The sequence below is a fragment of the Somniosus microcephalus genome, chromosome 2, assembly GCF_052327205.1.
Source record: "Somniosus microcephalus isolate GS21.2 chromosome 2, FLI_Smic_1.0, whole genome shotgun sequence".
Classification (NCBI taxonomy): domain Eukaryota; kingdom Metazoa; phylum Chordata; class Chondrichthyes; order Squaliformes; family Somniosidae; genus Somniosus; species Somniosus microcephalus.
This window is the reverse complement of record NC_140988.1, coordinates 84,361,269-84,381,643: the sequence shown is the minus strand read 5'-3', so window position 1 is coordinate 84,381,643 and position 20,375 is coordinate 84,361,269. Positions and strand designations below refer to the sequence as shown.

General features: G+C 46.9%; 1 protein-coding gene across 4 annotated transcripts in view; it reads left to right on the top strand.

Moving 5' to 3' along the window:
- fstl5 (follistatin-like 5) overlaps positions 1–20,375 on the top strand; it is a 1,173,542-nt gene that overhangs the window by 899,449 nt on the left and 253,718 nt on the right. For all 4 annotated transcript variants that reach the window (XM_086010874.1, XM_086010870.1, XM_086010888.1 and 1 more), the window contains 2 exons: positions 80–241; positions 6,091–6,225. In XM_086010874.1, coding sequence (XP_085867000.1) covers positions 80–241; positions 6,091–6,225 — 297 coding nt within the window. The remainder of the gene's footprint in view (positions 1–79; positions 242–6,090; positions 6,226–20,375) is intronic.

Sequence of the window (20,375 nt, the reverse complement as noted above, 5' to 3'; positions counted from 1 at the left end):
AGATTGCAATAATTATCTTAATGCTGCCTTATAATCATCTGCAGTGAACTGACTTGATATTTTTCTACTTCGCATGCAGTTCCTCCAGTTATTCGGGTGTATCCAGAGAGCCAGGCTCGTGAACCAGGTGTGACTGCCAGTCTCAGGTGTCATGCTGAAGGCATTCCGAATCCCTTGATCAACTGGTTGAAAAATGGCATTGACATTATGCCCAAACTATCAAAACAGCTAACACTGCAAGGTAATATGTTACTCATATCTATGAATATACCACAGAGATGTTTTTGTACCAATCGATATGCAAAATATTTTTTCTTGGAGCTGTTGAATAGATTGCTTCATCTAGTACAGGTAACTGGAATCCTATAAACACAACGTAACGCTCATTTAGAAAATGTAAAATCCTGCGTTTTGTATATTGATCCAACAGAGAACTCACATGCAATTTCATATGCATCTTTTTGTTGCTTGTTTGTTAAAATTTTAGGGAGCCCCCATCCCGCTTATATTGATGGCCTTGTAGAGGTGGGCAGAACCTCCACCACAAAAAGGTTACCCTGACAACTGGGCCCCACAGCCAGGATCCGGCGAATCTGAGTCCCGGCCAAGTTTATGTCTGTTCTGGTGGATTTTGCAGGATTCTGGATAATCCTTACAAGTGATATTCTCCTTGCTGCAAAAATAAATGAACTGCACATTTAAACAAAAAGACTTATTTGTTGTGCTATGCCATATTGTTTTCTGAACATCACAGACTGTATGTTCATAGCTGTTGCTGGTTTACAGCTGGTGGCATACAGGTTTTGCTTGTCACTGCTGGAATTGTTTATGGATCTCATTGTGCGCACTAAAACCACCTGTGTCCCACTAATAAATGTTCTGGCACAGAACATCTGCAGAGTCATGATCCTGGTAATGACGCCAGGATTGTGCTCATCCCTGACTCTGCTGAAGTTAGTCGGGTCAGGGAAGAGGCTTTGCGGAGCGGGGCTCTGGCAGTATTTGTAGCACCCCCTCATCAAAATACCAGTCAAGGAGGTACCAGATCTTCCTCGGAACACTGTTCCCGCTGCCCCCCACTCCCTGTCAAATACCTCTTTCCCCACCCCCCACCTCGGCACCATCCCCCCTCCGATCCTGGGGTGTCAAACCCATCAACGACGGCCTAGACACCCAAGGGGGCCTCGCTTCTTCCATTTCAGTGAGGTACACCTGGTGAGATCAGATGTCACTGTGCCAATATTTTCACTGGGTCCAGACTGAAGGCCGGGTGCAGGAACTCCCTACTTAGCGAGTCCACATCCCACTTACGCCGATGGACTTGTAGAGGTGGGCAGAGCCCCACCCCAAAAAGGTCACCCTGGAAACGAGGTCCTATAGTCAACTCCTCCCGAAATCATAGGAGTCCCCTGGAACGGCCTAGCAATTTCGGGGCCTCTTTCTCTTCCATACCCTCTATGTCTCTCTCTCTGTCTCTCACTTTGTTACTTTTCTTCAGGTTGGATTTCCTGTCAGTCTCTTTTTCTATTGCAGTTCTTCTCCACTGCTTTGCATTTCATTTTTATTTTATGAAACTGCCCAATGAAAATGATGGAACATGCAAACAGAGATAGATATCAAATTTTCAGAACCTCTGGCCACAGGGGAGGTGCCAGAGGACTGGAGAACAGCTAACGTAGTACCATTGTTCAAGAAGGGTAGTAGGGATAAACCAGGGAATTACAGGCCAGTGAGCCTAACATCAGTGGTAGGGAAATTATTGGAAAAAATTCTGAGGGACAAAATTAGTCTCCACTTGGAGAGGCAGGGACTAATCAGGGATAGTCAGCATGGCTTTGTCTGGGGGAGATCATGTCTGACAAATTTGATTGAATTTTTTGAGGGGGTGACTAGGTGTGTGAATGAGGGTAGTGCAGTTGGTGTAGTCTACATGGACTTCAGTAAGGCTTTTGACAAAGTCCCACATGGGAGACTGGTCAAGAAGGTAAGAGCCCATGGGATCCAGGGCAAATGGCACATTGGATCCAAAATTGGCTTAGTGGCAGGAGGCAGAGGGTGATAGTCAAAGGTTGTTTTTGTGACTGGAAGCCTGTGTCCAGTTTTGTACCGTAGGGATCGGTGCTGGGTCCTTTGCTGTTTGTAGTGTACATTAATGATTTAGGTATGATTGTAGGAGGTATGATCAGTAAGTTCGCAGATGACATGAAAATTGGTGGAGTGGTAAATAGCGAGGAGGGAAGCCTCAGGCTACAGGATGACATAGACGGGATGGTTAGATGGGCAGAACAGTGGCAAATGGAATTTAACCCTGAAAAGTGTGAGGTGATGCATTTTGGGAGGACTAACAAGGCAAGGAAATGCACAATGAATGGTAGGATCCTAGAAAGGACAGAGGATCAGAGGGACCTTGGTGTGCATGTACATAGATCCCTGAAAGCAGCAGGACAGGTAGATAAGGTGGTTAAAAAGGCATATGGGATACTTGCCTTCATTAGCTGAGGCATAGAATATAAGAGCAGGGAGGTTATGATGGAGCTGTACAAAATGCTAGTTAGGCCACAGCTGGAATACTGTGTTTAGTTCTGGTCGCCACACTATAGGAGGGATGTGATTGCATTGGAGAGGGTACAGAGGAGATTCACCAGGATGTTACCTGGGCTGGAGCGTTTCAGCTATGAAGAGAGACTGGACAGGCTGGGGTTGTTTTCCTTAGAGCAGAGAAGACTGAGGGGAGACCTGATTGAGATGTACAAAATTATGAGGGGCATAGACAGGGTAGATAGAAAGGAACTTTTCCCCTTAGTAGAGGGGTCAATAGCCAGGGGCCATAGTTTCAAGGTAAGGGGCAGGAGGTTTAGAGGGGATTTGAGGAAAAACTTTTTCACCTAGAGTGTGGTTGGAATCTGGAACTCACTGCCTGAAAGGGTGGTAGAGGCAGGAACCCTCACAACATTCAAGAAGCATTTAGATGAGCACTTGAAACGCCATAGCATACAAGGCTACGGACCAAGTGCTGGAAAATGGGATTAGAATAGACACGGCTTGATGGCCGGCGTGGACACGATGGGCTGAAGGGCTTCTTTCTGTGCTCTATAACTCTATCTCTATCTAATATCACCCCCAAAAACTAACCTCTTCTCCCAAGAACCCATCATATGAATCCACCAGTTATTTCTCCTCCACACAACATAGGATAGTGTTAAAAAATGTTGCATCTGAAAGCAACTCATTTTATAAGATGAACTTGTACCAAACGCTACAACACGGAGTGATAGGAGCTGGGTTCACTCTGCTGCTCTCCCCACAGGATCAACTCCTGATCTCAGCCATGTCACTGAGCAGGCATAAAATAGAGGCCTTAAGTTTACAACAAAACCAGACAATCAGTTGTCCTAGCTGCTCTTACATCCCAACTCCTAGCAGCTTGCTGGAGTACAGTATTGGGAAGGGTTTGGGAGCAAGTCACCCTCTCAGCCAGGGTAAAGTGTGTGTGGCATATGTAGACTTAAAGGGGAAGGAGGAAAATATAAAACAAATTGCCCTTAAAAAAAAACATTTTAATATACAGGGTATTTGAATTTAAAGGCACTAGAATGTTTGGCATAATCAGAGTAGATGCCAGGGCTTAAAAATTCCTAAGAGGGTGTTAACGGGCGCAAAGCAACTATGCCTGGGTGTGGCGCCGCCAACGCCTCCCGGAAAATTTAGCGGGAGGTTAGTGGCAGCAGTAACCGTTAGCGCCCTGTGGTACTGCGCCATCGGCAATGACGTCATCGCCATGCGCAGCGTCCCACTCGCGCCCTGGCCGCGATCTTCAGTAGTGCTCCCTGACTTACCATCAGACGCTATGTTCGACGAGGTCAGGAGGGCCTACCTGCGGCCGGAGCGGCGCAAATTAAAGGGGAGGTGCCGGGCGGCCATTTTTGTTGCTGACCGCTGCCAGCACCTGCCCCCTCTGCCATCCCTGGCCTCCTCTGCAGCCCCCCCCTGTCCCCTCTGCCATCCCTGGCCTCCTCTGCAGCACCCCCCTGTCCCCTCTGCCATCCCTGGCCTCCTCTGCAGCCCCCCCCTGTCCCCTCTGCCATCCCTGGCCTCCTCTGCAGCACCCCCCCCATGGAGTGCCGGGTGCGCTCTGTGAACCGGGTACTTCTCTTGAGTGTCAGGTTCTTTTGCCGGCACTCCGATCCATGGTGGCCCAGCTGGGCCCTGGGTTACGCAACACTGGGCCCCTCCCCTTTAATAAGGGGAGGAAGGCCTGCAGTGGTGCGACGTGCAGGTGAGACGACGTCCCTCTTGGGGTGCTACCGGTGAATTTTGGCCGTGGGGGAGCTAATTTTAGTACCGCCCCGACGAAGTTAGTGCCCCAAAAGGGGCACGACTCCATTTTTTCCCCCAAGATTGCAGTGAGTTCCAGAAATAGACCATTCATGGCACTGGAATAATGCACTGTGCAGCATTGCTTCCCAGCAATCATCCTCTATCAGAAATGCAAACTGTAAGCTAATGTTGAATTGAAAGAGAAAAATTGTTGTGGAAACTGATAAGGATACTGATCCAGAACATAGGAAATTGCAATTGTATGTTCAGTGCATTGTATTTATGTCACACACTATACAACATAATTTTGGAAAGTTATTATAGTTAAGCATCAAATATGTTAAAGTCATCAGTGTAGCTAAAATCTAATCAGTTAATCATCAGTGGAGTATCACTGAGCAGTGTCACTTTAATAAAAATGTAAGTGAAGAAGGCACTCAAAAGCTATGGGCCCTGAAACTGCTTGGGGATGCAATCCCAGCAGTTAAACTGCAATTGTGCCCAGTGGTGCTCTCCAGTGTTGATTCCAAAGGGTCAGGGCTGGGCAGCAAATTAGAATAAAGCTGGTGGGCACCCATGCCATTATAGGAATATTTTGGCCCCAAAACTCTGGCGATTGCTGCCTGACTCCTCCTTCACCCAGAGAAACCATTTTTTGGCCCCCTATAAATGAACCGGTTTTTTGAGAATCCAGCCCAATTCCCTGGCCTGGATCTCCCCTGTTTGAGCCATTCAAGAGGCCAATATGTCTTACCTCACTGGACATACAGCCTCCACACATCCTGGATCCCACCGAGGCTGGGAAAGTGGGAACTTCTGCCCATATAAGGCCCCTCAAACCTATTAGCAAAGGCTAGAAGCAGGCACATCCAAGACCCAGCCTATTTCCTGAGCCATCCATTGGACTTCTACTAGAGCTGCGGTCGGAGTAGGCTGGAAGGCAGACACATTTTTGGGACCATATTTTCTTCTGTGTGTAAAGTTAAAGGAAAATTGTTGTACTAAACTGCCATTAATTTATGATATAAAAATAAAAACTGCTGGAAATACTCAGCAGGTCAGCCTCTCTCTGTGGAGAGAGAAACAGAGTTAACGTTTCAGGTCGATGACCTTTCATCAGAACTGGAAAAGGTTAGAAATGTTTAAATGTTTCTGTTACTATCATATTTCTTTTAATGATTGTAATAAGAAAGAGGGCGTAGTGAATGATTTTTAGGTCATTTGGGTTAGTTCCATTTTGTTCATATAATGTCCCAGGATGTCAACTTCGATCATTTGGTAGCACTCATTGCTGAGTCAGAGGTTTGTGGGTTCACACCCACTTGAGGACTTGGGTAAATAATCTAAGCATCACGCCAAAGTGTGAAGTGCTGTGAGACATTCATGGATGAGACATTAAACCAAGGCCCTGTCTTTCAGAAGGTCATTAAAAATCTCATAGCAGGACTGAGAGAAGAGCAGGGAATTCTCTTGATATCCTGGACAACAATCCTCCCGCAACTGAAACCATCAGAAAAAATAAACAGATTAATTGATTGTTTATCTTATGGGCTGTGGGATCCTGTATTGTGCAAACCAGCTGCTGCAATTATTTACATAATAACAGTTACTGCACCTCAAAATAATTCATTCTATGTGGTGTTTTGAAATATTTCTGAGATGTGATAAAGTGATATATAAATGCAACTGTTCCTTTCATAATCTGATTGCCGATTTTCTGTGATGGAAATGGTGAAGAAAAGGGGACAAAACACATTTATTTGCATTTTTCAGCAAATGGGAGTGGAGTTCATATTAGTAATGTACGCTATGAAGATACTGGAGCTTATACTTGCATTGCCAAAAATGATGCAGGAGTGGATGAAGATATCTCATCTCTTTTTGTGGAAGATTCAGCCAGAAAGACACGTATGTAAAACCTTTGGGAACATTTTTAGCATTTTTTTTTTTGATCAGCATGGATTTTGAGTGGTTCTAAGAATGTGAAAGGATGCTGCGATACATGAAGTTATTGCACAAAGTGAAGAGCAAAACCTGACCCATATTCTGAAATATCTATATTATGAAGAAAGTTGACTCCTTGGAAAGTTTTTACATGTGTTCGTACAATGTTCCTATGAGTAACAATAGCTCACCTTGCCTTTGCAGGCCTAATGAGATGAATTAAGAGGTACAGGATTTGAGAAGTATACATGATGTAGAGTTGGCTTCAAAATGTACTTACGTTCATTTGCTCAAAAAACACCCACAAGAAAACTCAAAAAGAACTCTATATTTAGGAGACTTTAAAATGATGTTTGTTTACTAAAACAGTTACTATGAAAACCAATTGTGTCAACTACAACATTTATTGGACATTTTTGGGAAAAAATGTTTTGCTACTTCAATCTTTTCTAATTGCAAAAGTAAAATACTGCAGATGCTGGAAATCTGAAATAAAAACAGAAAATCCTGGAAATACTCAGCAGTTCAGGCAGCATCTGTAGAGAAACAGAGTTAACGTTTCAGTACGATGACGAAAGGTCATCAACTTGAAACACTAACTTTGTTTCTCTCTCCACAGAAGCTGCCTGACCTGAGTATTTCCAGCATTTTCTATTTTTACTCTCGAATTGCAGTTCATCTCAGCATCAAACAAATAGGTATAACATTTAAAGAGAAATAATTTTACTGAACTAAGAGAGGTTTATAGTGACACTCCAGTTAGTTCTTTAACTTTGCAAAAAGAGTAAAATATATCACAAGTTCTTCATTTTAAAGGTAAAAGGCAAAGTGAATTACCATGCAAGCACGTGACTTCAGATACCTGGATCTGAATATAGACCAGACCAGTGGCATGAATGGGGGAGAAATTCATCACCTTAGCGCCTCCAGTTAGCGCCTGGCGGGGGCGCTAATGGGGCACTGAGGCAGTTGCGCTGTGGTGAGGCAAATCCAGCCAAATCCGGCACCCCAGTAGCGCCGCCGCTACGAGTTAGCGCCGGGGACTTCAGCGTCAGGCAGATTGTGACATCAGTGACGATCTGCAAAATTGATTATCGCCCCCTGCCTTAGTGCCTCGCCCCAACCGCGACAGGGAGAGGAGGCGTGAAGCGGTCGATAGTTGGCTCCAGGGGCGCAACTTAAAGGGATCATGAGTAATGAGTCGCAACTCTCAGGTTAGTGCTGTTTCACTACTTCCTTGTCAGTTTGACATTGAATTAAACTGTTGCACAATCATTTAAAGGCTGTTTAGTCTCCGGAGTGTTGTGCCTACTAAAAATTAGTTACATTTATTCTCACAACATATCAAAGTGCTACGCGTGGTTACAGTAATGGGGGCTATACTGGCAGTTGACCTCGCCCTCCAGGATTTACGGCGGAGGGAGCGGAGGCAGCGAGAAAGACTGGAACATGTGGCCAGAGGGAGGAGAAGGGCCACCAGGGCTCTCAACAGGAGGCCTTACCCTCCAAGGGTCTTCCGACAGCACTTCTCCTACCTTCAATTAAGCGAGGAGTATTAGAAGGCTCCGCTTCACCAAGGAGGTGGTCACAGAACTCTGCCACCTCCTGCAACCAGACCTCCAGCCTCAGATCAGGGCGACCATGGCTCTCAGTGGCAGTCAAGTTCACTGTTGCCCTCAATTTCTTCGCCAGCGGATCCTTCCAGTCTGCAACAGGAGACATAGCTAACATCTCGCAGTTCGCCATCTATCGCTGCATCCGGGAGGTCACAGAGGCTCTCTACAGTAGGAGAACGGACAACATTTCCTTTCCCATCACCAGAGAGAAGCAGGACAAGTGTGCATGTGGCTTTGCCAGGATAGGGGCATTCCCCATGGTGCTGGGCGACATTGACTACACCCACATGGCTTCTGGGCACTGCATAACAATCCTGAGATCTTCCGTAACCGCAAAGGCTACAATTCACTTAATGTGCAGTTGGTTTGTGACCACACACAGCGAATTCTCAATGTGAATGCCTGCTATCCTGGCAGCAACCACAATGCCTTCATCCTGCACCAGACCAGTGTGCCAGCACTCTTCCAGCCAACACATCAAGCTCACGGCTGGCTGGTCGGAGACAAGGGCTATCCGCTCTCCACCTGGCTCTTGACTCCCCTCTGCAACCCCAACACTCCTGCCCAGCACTCATATAATGAGAGTCATGCTGCCACCAGGAACATCATCGAGCAGACCATCAGGGTACTCAAACAACGGTTCCGCTGCCTTGACTGCTCGGGAGCAGCCCTGCAGTACTCGGCTGAGCAGCTGTCCCATTTCGTCATCGTCTGCTGCATGCTCCACAGTTTTGCCATCATGAGGGCCCAGTCCTTGCCGCCAGGGATTGCGGGACCACCTCAGGAGGAGGAAAAGGGAGAGGAGGTGGACGAGGAGGAAGAGGAGTAGGATGATAACGAGGTGGAGAAACAGGAGCAAAGGAGGAGGCAGCCACTCAATCGACCTTCCAGAAGGGTGGTCCGTGACCACCTCATCAGACTGCGGTTCCAGTAAATTAAACCCCAGATCCCCATTGCTCACGTCACCCCCATTATTCCATCCCTGTTACATGCCATTTCACAGCACAAAGCTGAAATGAGACACACCACAAAATAATCCAAACTGAATTAATAAATTTATCAATAATCAGTTAAAACATATTTTCAACAACAATATTAACTATTCACCCTTGTGCAATCCCTTAGTGCCTCTCGTTACTGTGCCTTTGCCTACTCTAGTGCTCCTACTAAGTGTTGGCCCAGTGGCTGCAGCATGGCTGGTAGAATCTGCTGAGTGTCTGTGTAGGAGACTTCAGATGGCCTTGCAGGGTGCCCTGGAAGGCCCAGCCATAGACTTCACCACCTTAGCATGGACGGCAGCAGTCTAGGATAGCTGGATGACGGGCAGCGACAAGGGCAATGGTGGAGTGCCAGCGGTAGGAGCAGTAATGCTGTCATCCTGAGAAAGGACGGCAGGTTCATGCTCCACTGACACACTGCCACTCCCGCAGGGCAGCACCTCAGCATCCTTAGTAATCTAATGTGTTCTTCCTCCTCCTCTTCTCCCGCCTCGCTCTCAATGGTGCCCTCAGGGACAGGCTGCTCAGGTGCTTGCTCATTATCTGAAAGCATAAAGGCACAATAGTCGGGTTAAGGTGAGGGGAGGGGGGCAGGAAGGGAAAAATGCATACATACAGCAAGATTAGCTGGAAAGTGCGAAAGGCTTGTGGGGTGAGGGGGAAGTGGGATGCAAGAAGAAGGAGTAGGGATGAACATACCGTTGTTTTCCCCAAGGGGGTCAACGTTGCCGGTGGTCACAGCGCCCAGCACCTGGCGCCCAATAATCTACAGCACTCTATTTTCCAGCACAGACAGTGGTTGGGTGTCAGCTTATCCCCCACCTGTGTGCTCCTGCTCCCTCCTGTTGAAAGCCATCTTGGCCTGCAAGAGAAAGGAAAGTGTGTGAGTGAGTGTGGAACAGTGTGTTTGGGTGATGTGCCTGCCATAGTTGAATAGCTGTCATTGTGTGCAAGGTATGAGATGTGGGTGTGAATGTTGGTAGGTGGAGATTGTTGGTGGGTGAGTGCAGACTGTGCTTCAGACAGTGATATGTCACATTTGCTGAGGCATTGACTCACCCTGACCACTCGAGTGAAGTCGTTAAATTTCTTCCTGCACTGTCTGTGGGTCCTGGGGACCATAGTGCTGCCCGAGACATGCTGGGCAACCTCCCTCCACACAGAATGGAAGACTGGCGGCGAGGGCCTCCTGCCAGTTGCTGGGTAGAGCACCGCCCTCCGTCTCTCCACAGCGGACACCAACTCCTCCAAAGCTTGGTCTGAAAATCTGCTGGCTCTCTCCCTGGGGCGTGGATCTGTCATCATGACACCTGCTTGAGTCGTCTGGCTCCTTGGGCTTGGTTGCTCCTGCTTGCTGACACAGGGTCACAGGCAGAAATGCTGAGAATGAGGTTCTGTAGCATCAATGAACCACCCCTTTAAGAACTGGAAAGAGCCTGTGGCAATGATGACTTGCGATTAAACTGCACCTGATATTGGTTAGTGCTTTGAGTGTAGCACCACTGAGCTTGGCCATTAGCACTTGATTTAGCTCTCCCATCCTTTCTTTGAGTGATGAGACTTAATTTTGCGTGCAGCGTGATTCATTAGCAGCTGGTGCTGATACACAAACTTTTCTGAAGTTACCACCCATTCCTGGGCTATAATGAATTTCTCCCCCATAGTCTTTATCTGGGCCAGTTTTCGGTGGGACAGTAGCAGTGTGAGTTAAAATCTCCTCACCTAATGCTCCAGAAATTAATCACAGGGTATTTTAATTCCTGGGCCTCATTTAAATCCTGCTGGCCAACCACACCCATTCCGGCCAGGATCTCAGCAAAAGCCGACAGAAAAATCAAACGCCTGGAAGCCGAACACTGCGACCAGGTGCTCCTGCTCCTCCTGACCTCACAAGGAAAGTAAAAAAAAGTAGGGGAAAAAACATACCTTTTTGGGCCTGTTCTGGCCACAATCCTCTTCCAGCTGGGTTGGTCAGGTGGGAAACAAACTGTGGCTTCCTGGTCGAGTTAAAATTCCAGTCGGTCCTGATGATGTCATCCAAACCCGACATGCATTTGTGAAAAAGGTTCCCATCAACTTTGAGCGGGTGGCCTCGCTGTCTGCTTAGTTGACCAGGTTAAAATTGGGGACCGTAACCTGTAACCTGGGAGATTTTAACTGCCTACCCACTTGGTTTCTGCCAGGCGGGTAGGATTAAACTCGCCCCTTTTCTTTTTGATGGCTGTAAATGGAACACTGCTGCTTTGAGCAAATCTGCCAATTATCTGGCATTAAATGTCATTCAGTTATAAGTTTCAGAGATAACAACAGAAAATGCTGGAAAAACAACATCTGTGGAGAGAGAAATAGAGTCAACATTTCAGGTCGAAACCCTTCATCAGGACTGAAAAACACAGGAAATGAAACAGATTAAAAGGCTAGTTTGGGGGCTGGGAAATGGGGATGAAAGAACAAAGGAGAAGTGAAGAGACATTAAGAGGTATTGAAAATGAGACGAGATGGTGATAGGGCTAGTAAAGAGACAAAAGACAGTTCTAGATGTGAAATACGCTGGCAGAATGAAAGACAGCTGCCATGTGGGAGAGAAAAAAAGGGGGAAGGGCACAAAACAAAGGTGTGGATAAAAAATATATATAAAAATGTAATAGGGGCCGAGGTTATGATCTGAAATTGTTGAACTCGATATTGAGCCCGGAACGCTGTAAAATGCCTAATCGGAAGATGAGGTGCTGTTCCTCGAGCTTACGCTTCAGAGAGTTTACTGGGAAGACTGGTGTTGCAAGTTTGCATGTCATATTGCTTCAGTAGCAGGAGCTGTCCTTCCCTGGTTGAAGCACGTTCTTGAGTAGAGAAAGCTTTACATTGATAGTCCAAACCTTGACAATCATTAGAAGGAACCAAACATTTTAAATCAATAAAAGTATTTTTTTTATCAGTCATCATGGGGAACCAGAAATTCAATCTTACAGCTTGGAGGACTGTATATTATGGACTGCTAGAGCAGTCATGTCAAGTCAAATTTGGGTTGTAAATATCAGGGAATAGAAAAATCAGATTGTTTCGTTATATGTGCATCACCATGAAACAGTGGACCTTACAGGAATATTGTTCAGGATATTTTATATTCTTATTTGTGGGTTTCACAAAACATATTTTGACATATATTTCCAAACTGAAAGTAATGAAACGAATTAACTTAACAGATGTTAATTTAAGGATAACACTAATTTAGTATATATACCTGTACAACCCTTGTGAATGTGGAGTTGTTTGGATTGAGAGGTTATCATTCATTGTTTTGCTGAATGACAATTAAAGGGACCTGATACATCTTTAGAATTCTTCTCGGGTGGAGTAAATAAAGGAGAAACACTAAACACTTAAGCACTTCCTTCAGGATCTCTGCTACAGCAACTTTAATGTGTTAATGAACACCATAGCAAATATTTTGAAAATAATTAGGGGGAGAAATTCGGTATCGCACCGTTTGGGGCGCTATTACCGGCCGGGCGCAAAATTTAGCTCCCGACGCTAATTATCGCCTTCGACTGCAAAATTCGCCTCTATCGCCCCTGGAGCTGGTCCACAGATTGATGCCCTGCTGTGGTGCTGCAAGGGCCCCGGGTAATCCTGCCTGATCCAGCGAGGGTGGCAGCAGTCATTGGTCGCGTGGCCTCAATATGCGTCTGCATGAGACCAGAGAGTGATTGCGTGGCAGCACTCAGCACTTGCGTGGCAGGTGCCAGTGCTTCGGTGAAGCCCTGGACAGTCCTTTCCAGTGCTTCGGTGAAGGCCGGGACAGTCCTTTCCACTGCTTCGGTGAAGCCCTGGACAGTCCTTTCCAGTGATGACCCAATGCCCTGGACAGTCTTTTCCAGTGCTGGCCCGAAGTCCTGGACAGTCCTTTCCAGTGCTGCCCCAAAGTCCTGCGCACTCCTTGCCTGTGCTGCCCCAAAGTCCTGCGCACTCCTTGCCTGTGCTGCCCCGAAGTCTTGGACACTCCGTGCCAGTGTCTCGATGGATTCAGGCATCCTTGCCACTGCAGCCATGAGCTCAGTGTGCCTGAGCCGAGCCTGGGCACTCATTTCTGCGAGAGAACGCACCTCTTCTGCGCTCTGTGCAGCAGTACTCACGGCCTGACTCGCCCTCCGGGGAGACGGCCCCCGAGCTTCCCCACCCCCCTTGCGTTGCTGCAGCCCGCTGGGTCATGGAGGTGGTTCCTCCTCAGAGCCTTCCCCCCCGCTCCCCTCCAGGGAAGTAAATTCCCTAGTCTGCAGAGGGGCTGGCTCGCCTGAGGGTGGTCCGGATGGTCCGGCTTCCTCCTGCTCGTCGCCTCCGGAGTCAGTGGCAGTGGCAGCTTGAGGGCCCGGCTCTCGAGCTGGTGATGCAGCATCTGAAAGCAGGGAGGTTGAAGAGTGGCTTTAGCGAAAGCACAGGGTGGCAGCAAGGGATGCAAGAGTGCTGCAATGCTCTGACATGGGTCCAGAGTGAAAAAGCATGCTGGTGGGGGGAACAAGTGGAAGGAGAGAGTTCAAAAAGATGATGACCTTACCATCGCTGTGCACAATGGGGTCGGCAGCTCCAGTGGTGACAGGACCACTCATCCGGCCTCCAACAATCTGATGGACTCGTTCCTCCAGGTCCGTCAGTGTCTGCAACTGAGGAGGGCCTCCTCCGGTACGAAGCTGCTCCCTCCGGTTCCTGGCCAGCTTGGCCTGCAGGAGAAAGGACGGGAAGTGATGAAACATGCTGGCCTGAGCTGACATCACATGCCCCCCATGGCAGAATAGCCCTTACATTATGCATTGAGCTGACATCACATGCCCCCCATGGTAGAATAGCCCTTACATTATGCATTGAGCTGACATCACATGCCCCCCATGGTAGAATAGCCCTTACATTATGCATTGAGCTGACATCACATGCCCCCCATGGTAGAATAGCCCTTACATTATGCATTGAGCTGAATGTGCGTGTGTGTTTCCAGAAAGGGCCATGGGTGCTGGCTGACAGATGGCCATTGGGGCTTCGCGCACCCTCTGGCCATAATGTCAGGTGCAGATGGAGGGATGAAGAAGATTGCGAAAAAGGCACTCACCCTAACGACCTGAATGAGGTCGTTGAACTTCTTCCTGCATTGCACAGGAGTCCTGGGCACCATGCTGCTTGAGGTGACTCTTTGACAAATTTCCCTCCAAGCCCTGCGGTACTCGCTCTGATGAGGCCTCCTGCCATTGTCGGGGTACAGCACAGCTCCCCGGCGCTCCACTTCGCCAACCAAAGCATCCAATGCCCCATCGGTAAAGCGCTCCGCTCTCTGCCGCACCCTCTCCATATGTTCAAAGTTTGGAACGCCACAGAAAGCACAGCGCCGATTTTGAGGCCTACAAGGCGCAGAGTGTGGCTGCTGATCCTAATTGACCCGCCCCTTTAAGAGCTGGCCGGCGCCAGCATGTCTCGGGGTAATCGATTATTGACAGCACCTGCGCTGCGCCTGGCCGCCGACATATTGAGTAGCGCCGCCGGGTTAGCGCCTTAAGACTCCCGTGCAGCACCTGAATCAACGCCGCAATCACCTTTAGGGGCGCAGCAACCCAATATCGCTCGAGGTGGCGATAAGTTGCGCCTGGCGATATAATTTGCGCAGCGCCAATTCTAGCGCCCCAAACGGGGCTATACCCAATTTCTCCCCCAGGGTCTATTGCATTATAACCCTTTTGCCAAAGTCCTGCCGTGGTCGCCATTTTCTGTAAGGGGTGGTGTGTGTGGTCAGCTTTGCCTCTGACTCCCTGAGCGGTTCGAATCACTCCCACTCCCTTGGTTCTAGACTTTGGGCTTATTTGGGGGTTGTAATGAAAATTGCAACAGACAACTGAGTTGGTGAAAAGAACTTGGATTTTTATTGAGACAGGAAAATATACACAACACAATATTCCTATTACTCTAAAAGGGGGAACACTTCGGAATATGCGAGGGAGAACGACAATAGACAAAATACTTCACCCCTCCAAGTCCCACTACGCTAACTAGGTTGGATTCCAGAGCACCAGGGAAATGCTCACCAAACGACTTTCTTGACAGTTGTATAGGTTCGCGATTTTGGGGTTCTCTTTAGGTGTGGCAGTTGGGGCCTGCCGTACCCAAGACATGGTGGAAGACTTCACCTGTGTTGGGTTTTCAGCCTTCGCGTGTCCGTTGATGCGGCCGGGTGCGTATTGGATCTATCGGGTAAGAACCCAATTTCCTTTGGTTAGGTATAGGGTTTAGAGTCTTTTGCATAAAATCTTACCCAGGGGTAAGTCAGGATAGCTTGTAGAGTGGAAACAAACTTGCGAATCTTCGGTTTCTTCCAGGTTGGTTTCTTGTTGGTCGCGGTGGCCCAGTATTACCTAGTTGTTGGTAATATATAAGAACATAAGAAATAGGAGCAGGAGTAGGCCAATCGGCCCCTCGAGCCTGCTCCACCATTCAATAAGATCATGGCTGATCTGATCCTAACCTCAAATCTTCTATCACTCTGCATCCCACCCGAACCCATGTGATCTCCCGGGAGAGACAAAAAACCAGGTAAAAAACCCAATGGCCAATTTGGGAGAAAAAATCTGGGAAATTCCTCTCTGACCCATCTAGGCGATCGAAACTCTTCCAGGAGATCACTCTGTCCCTATATTTTCTACAGTACTTACCTTCTGTAAAGGCGATCTCCACCCCAGCCAGGAACAGGAATAAAACCATCTCCTGAAATCTAACACAGAATTAGAACACAAGAAGTAGGAACAGAACCAGGCTACACGGCCCCTGGGCCCGCTCCACTACCCACAGGGCCATGACCATTCCGAACCTAGACTCATGTCCAATTTCCTGCCCGCTCCCCGTAACCCTTAATTCCCTTTACTTCTAGGAAACTATCTATTTCTGTTTTAAATTTATTTAATGATGTAGCTTCCACAGCTTTCTGGGGCAGCAAATTCCACAAACCTACCACCCTCTGAGTGAAGAAGTTTCTCCTCATCTCAGTTTTGAAAGAGCAGCCCCTTATTTTAAGATTATGCCCCCTAGTTCTAGTTTCACCCATCATTGGGAACATCCTCACCGCATCCACCCGATCAAGCCCCTTCACAATCTTATATGTTTCAATAAGATCGCCTCTCATTCTTCTGAACTCCAATGAGTAGAGTCCCAATCTACTCAACCTCTCCTCATATGACCACCCCCTCATTCCCGGGATTAACCGAGTGAACCTTCTTTGTACTGACTCGAGAGCAAGTATTTCTTTTCTTAAGTATGGACACCAAAACTGTATGCAGTATTCCAGATGCGGTCTCACCAATACCTTGTATAACTGCAGCAATACCTCCCTGTTTTTATATTCTATCCCCCTAGCAATAAAAGCCAACATTCCATTGGCCTTCTTGATCACTTGCTGCACCTGCATACTAACTTTTTGAGTTTCGTGCACCAGGACCCCCAGATCCCTTTGTACTACAGTACTTTCCAGTTTCTTGCCATTAAGATAATAACTTGCTCTATGATTTTTCCTGTCAAAGTGCATAACCTCACACTTTCCAGTACTGTATTCCATCTGCCAAATCTCTGCCCACTTACTTAGCCTGTCTATGTCACTTTGCAGGTTTTTTATGTCCTCCTTACTCACTACTTTCCCTCCCATCTTAGTATCATCTGCAAACTTTGATATGTTACACTCGGTCCCCTCCTCCAAATCGTTAATATAGATTGTAAAGAGTTGGGGACCCAGCACTGACTCCTGCGGAACACCACTAGTTACTGATTGCCAGTCTGAGAATGAACCATTTATCCCAACTCTCTGCTTTCTGTTAGAGAGCCAATTCTCCACCCACGCCAGAATATTACCCCCAATCCCGTGATTTTTTATCTTGAGCAATAATCTTTTGTGTGGCACCTTGTCAAATGCCTTTTGGAAGTCTAAATACACTACGTCCACTGGTTCTCCTTTATCCACCCTGTATGTTACTTCCTCAAAGAACTCAAGCAAATTTGTCAAACATGACTTCCCCTTCATGAAACCATGCTGAGTTTGTCCTATTAAATTATGTTTATCTAAATGTCCCATTACTGTCTCCTTAATAATTGACTCTAACATTTTACCAACCACAGATGTTAGGCTAACAGGTCTATAGTTTCCAGCCTTCTGCCTACTACCCTTTTTAAATAAATGTGTTACATTCGCAGTTTTCCAATTTGCTGGGACCTTTGCTGAGTCCAGGGAGTTTTGGAAAATTATTACCAATGCATCCACAATCCCTACCGCCACTTCCCTCAGGACCCTAGGATGTAAGCCATCAGGTCCAGGGGATTTATCCGGCTTAAGTCCCATTATTTTACCAAGTACCACTTCCTTAGTGATTTTAATCGTATTTAGCTCCTCTCCCCCTAGAGCCCCCTGTTTGTCCAGTGTTGGGATATTCTTAGTGTCCTCTACCGTAAAGACTGATACAAAATATTTGTTCAGCGTTATTGCCATCTCCATGTTTCCCACCATTAATTTCCCAGTCTCATCCTCTAAGGGACCAACATTTACTTTAGCCACCCTTTTTCTTTTTATATAACTATAGAAACTTTTGCTATCCGTTTTTATATTTTTTGCTAATTTACTTTCATAATCTATCTTCCCTTTCTTAATCAATCTTTTGTTATTTTTTGCTGTCTTTTAAAGACTTCCCAATCTTCTATCTTCCCACTAGATTTGGCTACCTTATATGCCCTTGTTTTTAGTCGGATACTATCCTTAATTACTTTACTTAGCCACGGATGGCTATCTTTTCTTTTACACCCTTTTTTCCTCAGTGGAATATATCTTTTTTGGAAGTTGTAAAATAACTCCTTAAATGTACACCACTGATCATGTACCGTCTTACCCTTTAATCTATTTTCCCAGTCCACTCTAATCAATTCCGCTCTCATACCTTCATAGTCTCCTTTATTCAAGCTCAGCATGCTTGTTTGAGATCCAACCTTCTCACCCTCTACTTGAATATGGAATTCAACCATGTTATGGTCACTCATTCTAAGGGGATCCTTTACTAGGACATTTTTAATTAATCCTGTCTCATTACACAGGACCAAATCTAAGGTTGCTTGCCCCCTGGTCAGTTCAGTTACATACTGCTCAAGAAACCCATCCCTAATACACTCAATGAACTCATCCTCAAGGCTGCTCTGCCCAGTTTGATTTGTCCAGTTAATATGATAGTTAAAATCCCCCATAATTATAGCTGTTCCCTTATTACAAGCCTCAACTATTTCCTGATTAATACTCCGTCCAACAGAGTTGCAACTGTTCAGAGGCCTATAGACTACGCCCACTAGTGTTTTTTCCCCTTATTATTCCTTATCTCTACCCAAACTGTTTCACTATCCTGCTCCTTTGATCCAATATCATTTCTCTGTATTATAGTGATTCCTTCCTTTATTAACATAGCCACCCCACCCTTCCTGCCTGTCCTTCCTGATTGTTAAATAACCTGGTATGTTTAATTCCCAGTCATGGTCACCCTGCAGCCATGTTTCTGTAATGGCCACAAGATCATAGAAACATAGAAGATAGGAGCAGGAGTAGGCCATTCAGCCCTTCGAGCATGCTCCGCCATTCAAAGAGATCATGGTTGATCATCCAAACCCTAGCACCCGGTCCCTACACCAACAGCCATCCCACCCAAGCCCTATCCCCGTAACCCCGCGTATTTAATCCCCCCTAACACTAAGGGTCAATTTTTATCATGCCCAATCAACCTAACCTGCTCATCTTTGGACTGTGGGAGGAAACCGGAGCACCCGAAGAAAACCTACGCAAACACGGGGAGAATGTGCAAACTCCACACAGACAGTCACCCGAGGCCGGATTTGAACCCGGGTCCCTGGCGCTGTGAGGCAACAGTGCTAACCACTATGCCACCGTGCTACCCATATGTAGTTATTTGTGCCGTTAACTCATTCATTTTGTTACGAATGCTATGTGCATTCAGATAAAGAACTTTCAAATATGTTTTGTGACACTTAGTTCCTGTTTTTTCCCCTTTTACTACTTTACCTTTTACTCTATACCTTCTGTCCCTTCCTGACACATTCTGTTTTTTAATTTCCCCACTGCTACCTAAGTCTATGACCTTCTCCGTTGTCATTTCTGTTATTTGCGCTCCAGAAACCTCCCCCCAACTAATTAGTTTAAAGCCCTCTCTACAGCCCTAGTTATATGATTCACCAGGACTCTAGTCCCAGCACTGGCCAAGTGGAGTCCGTCCCAATGGAACAGCTCCCTCCTGTCCCAGTACTGGTGCCAGTGTCCCAAGAAGCAAAACCCATTTCTCCCACACCAGTCTTTGAGCCACGCGTTTAACTCTTTAATTTTATTTATCCTAGCCAAATTTGCTCGTGGCTCAGGTAATAACCCAGAGATTATTACCCTTGAGGTTCTGTTTTTTAATTTGACCCCTAGCTGCTCATACTCCTTTAACAGAACCTTCTTCCTTGTCCTATCTATGTCATTTGTACCAACATGGACCACGACAACTGGATCCTCCCCCTCCCACTCCAAGTTTCTTTTCAGCCCAGAAGAGATGTCCTTAACCATGTCACCGGGCAGGCAACACAGCCTTCGGGACTCCCGCTCTTGACTGCAGAGAACCCTATCGATCCCCCTAATGATACTATCCCCTACCACTACAACATTTCTTTTTACTCCCTCCAGTTGAATGGCCCCCTGCACCACGGTGCTGTGGTCAGGTTGCTCATCCTCCCTGCAGTCCCCGCTCCTGCCCTCACAGGGAGTAAGAACCTCAATCCTGCTTGACAAGAGCAAGGGCTGCGGCTCCTTCAACACTACATCCTGGATCCCTATACCTTCCTCACTCGTAGTCACACTATCCTGTCCCTGACCACGGACTACATCTGCAGTAATTAATTTCATAGGTGTGACCACCTCCTGAAACATAGAGTCCAGGAACTTCTCCCCCTCCCTGATGTGTCGCAGTGTCTGAAGCTCGGTCTCAAGCTCTTTAACATGGAGCTTGAGTTCCTCTAGCAGCAAACACTTATCGCAAATGTAACCACCGTGAGCCTCAATGGGGTCCACCAGCTCCCACATTTCGCAACAGTGACACATCACCTGTTCACCCATATCTGTGTAATTAATTAAATTTCTTATTATTAGTTATGAAGACCCTCTGCCCCGATATAGATGATAATATTACACCACTATTTAATAGGACTTACCAACTTAAAGGTATAGAAGAGAAGGAAGAGAACCTACCAACCAGTAGATCACCAACCTCCCTCGTGGAAGCTGTCTGGGGGACCTATCCGGTTGAATTGTCTCACTGCTCCACGTCCGCAGTGTTGGATTAGCCTGAGAGAGGGAAGCAAAACAGAGCAACAAGCACCCCCTCACCTCCCACTTGCCCGAACTCTGCCACTTACCAAACTCTACTTACACTCAATGCGACCACACTCAGCGCTACCGCAC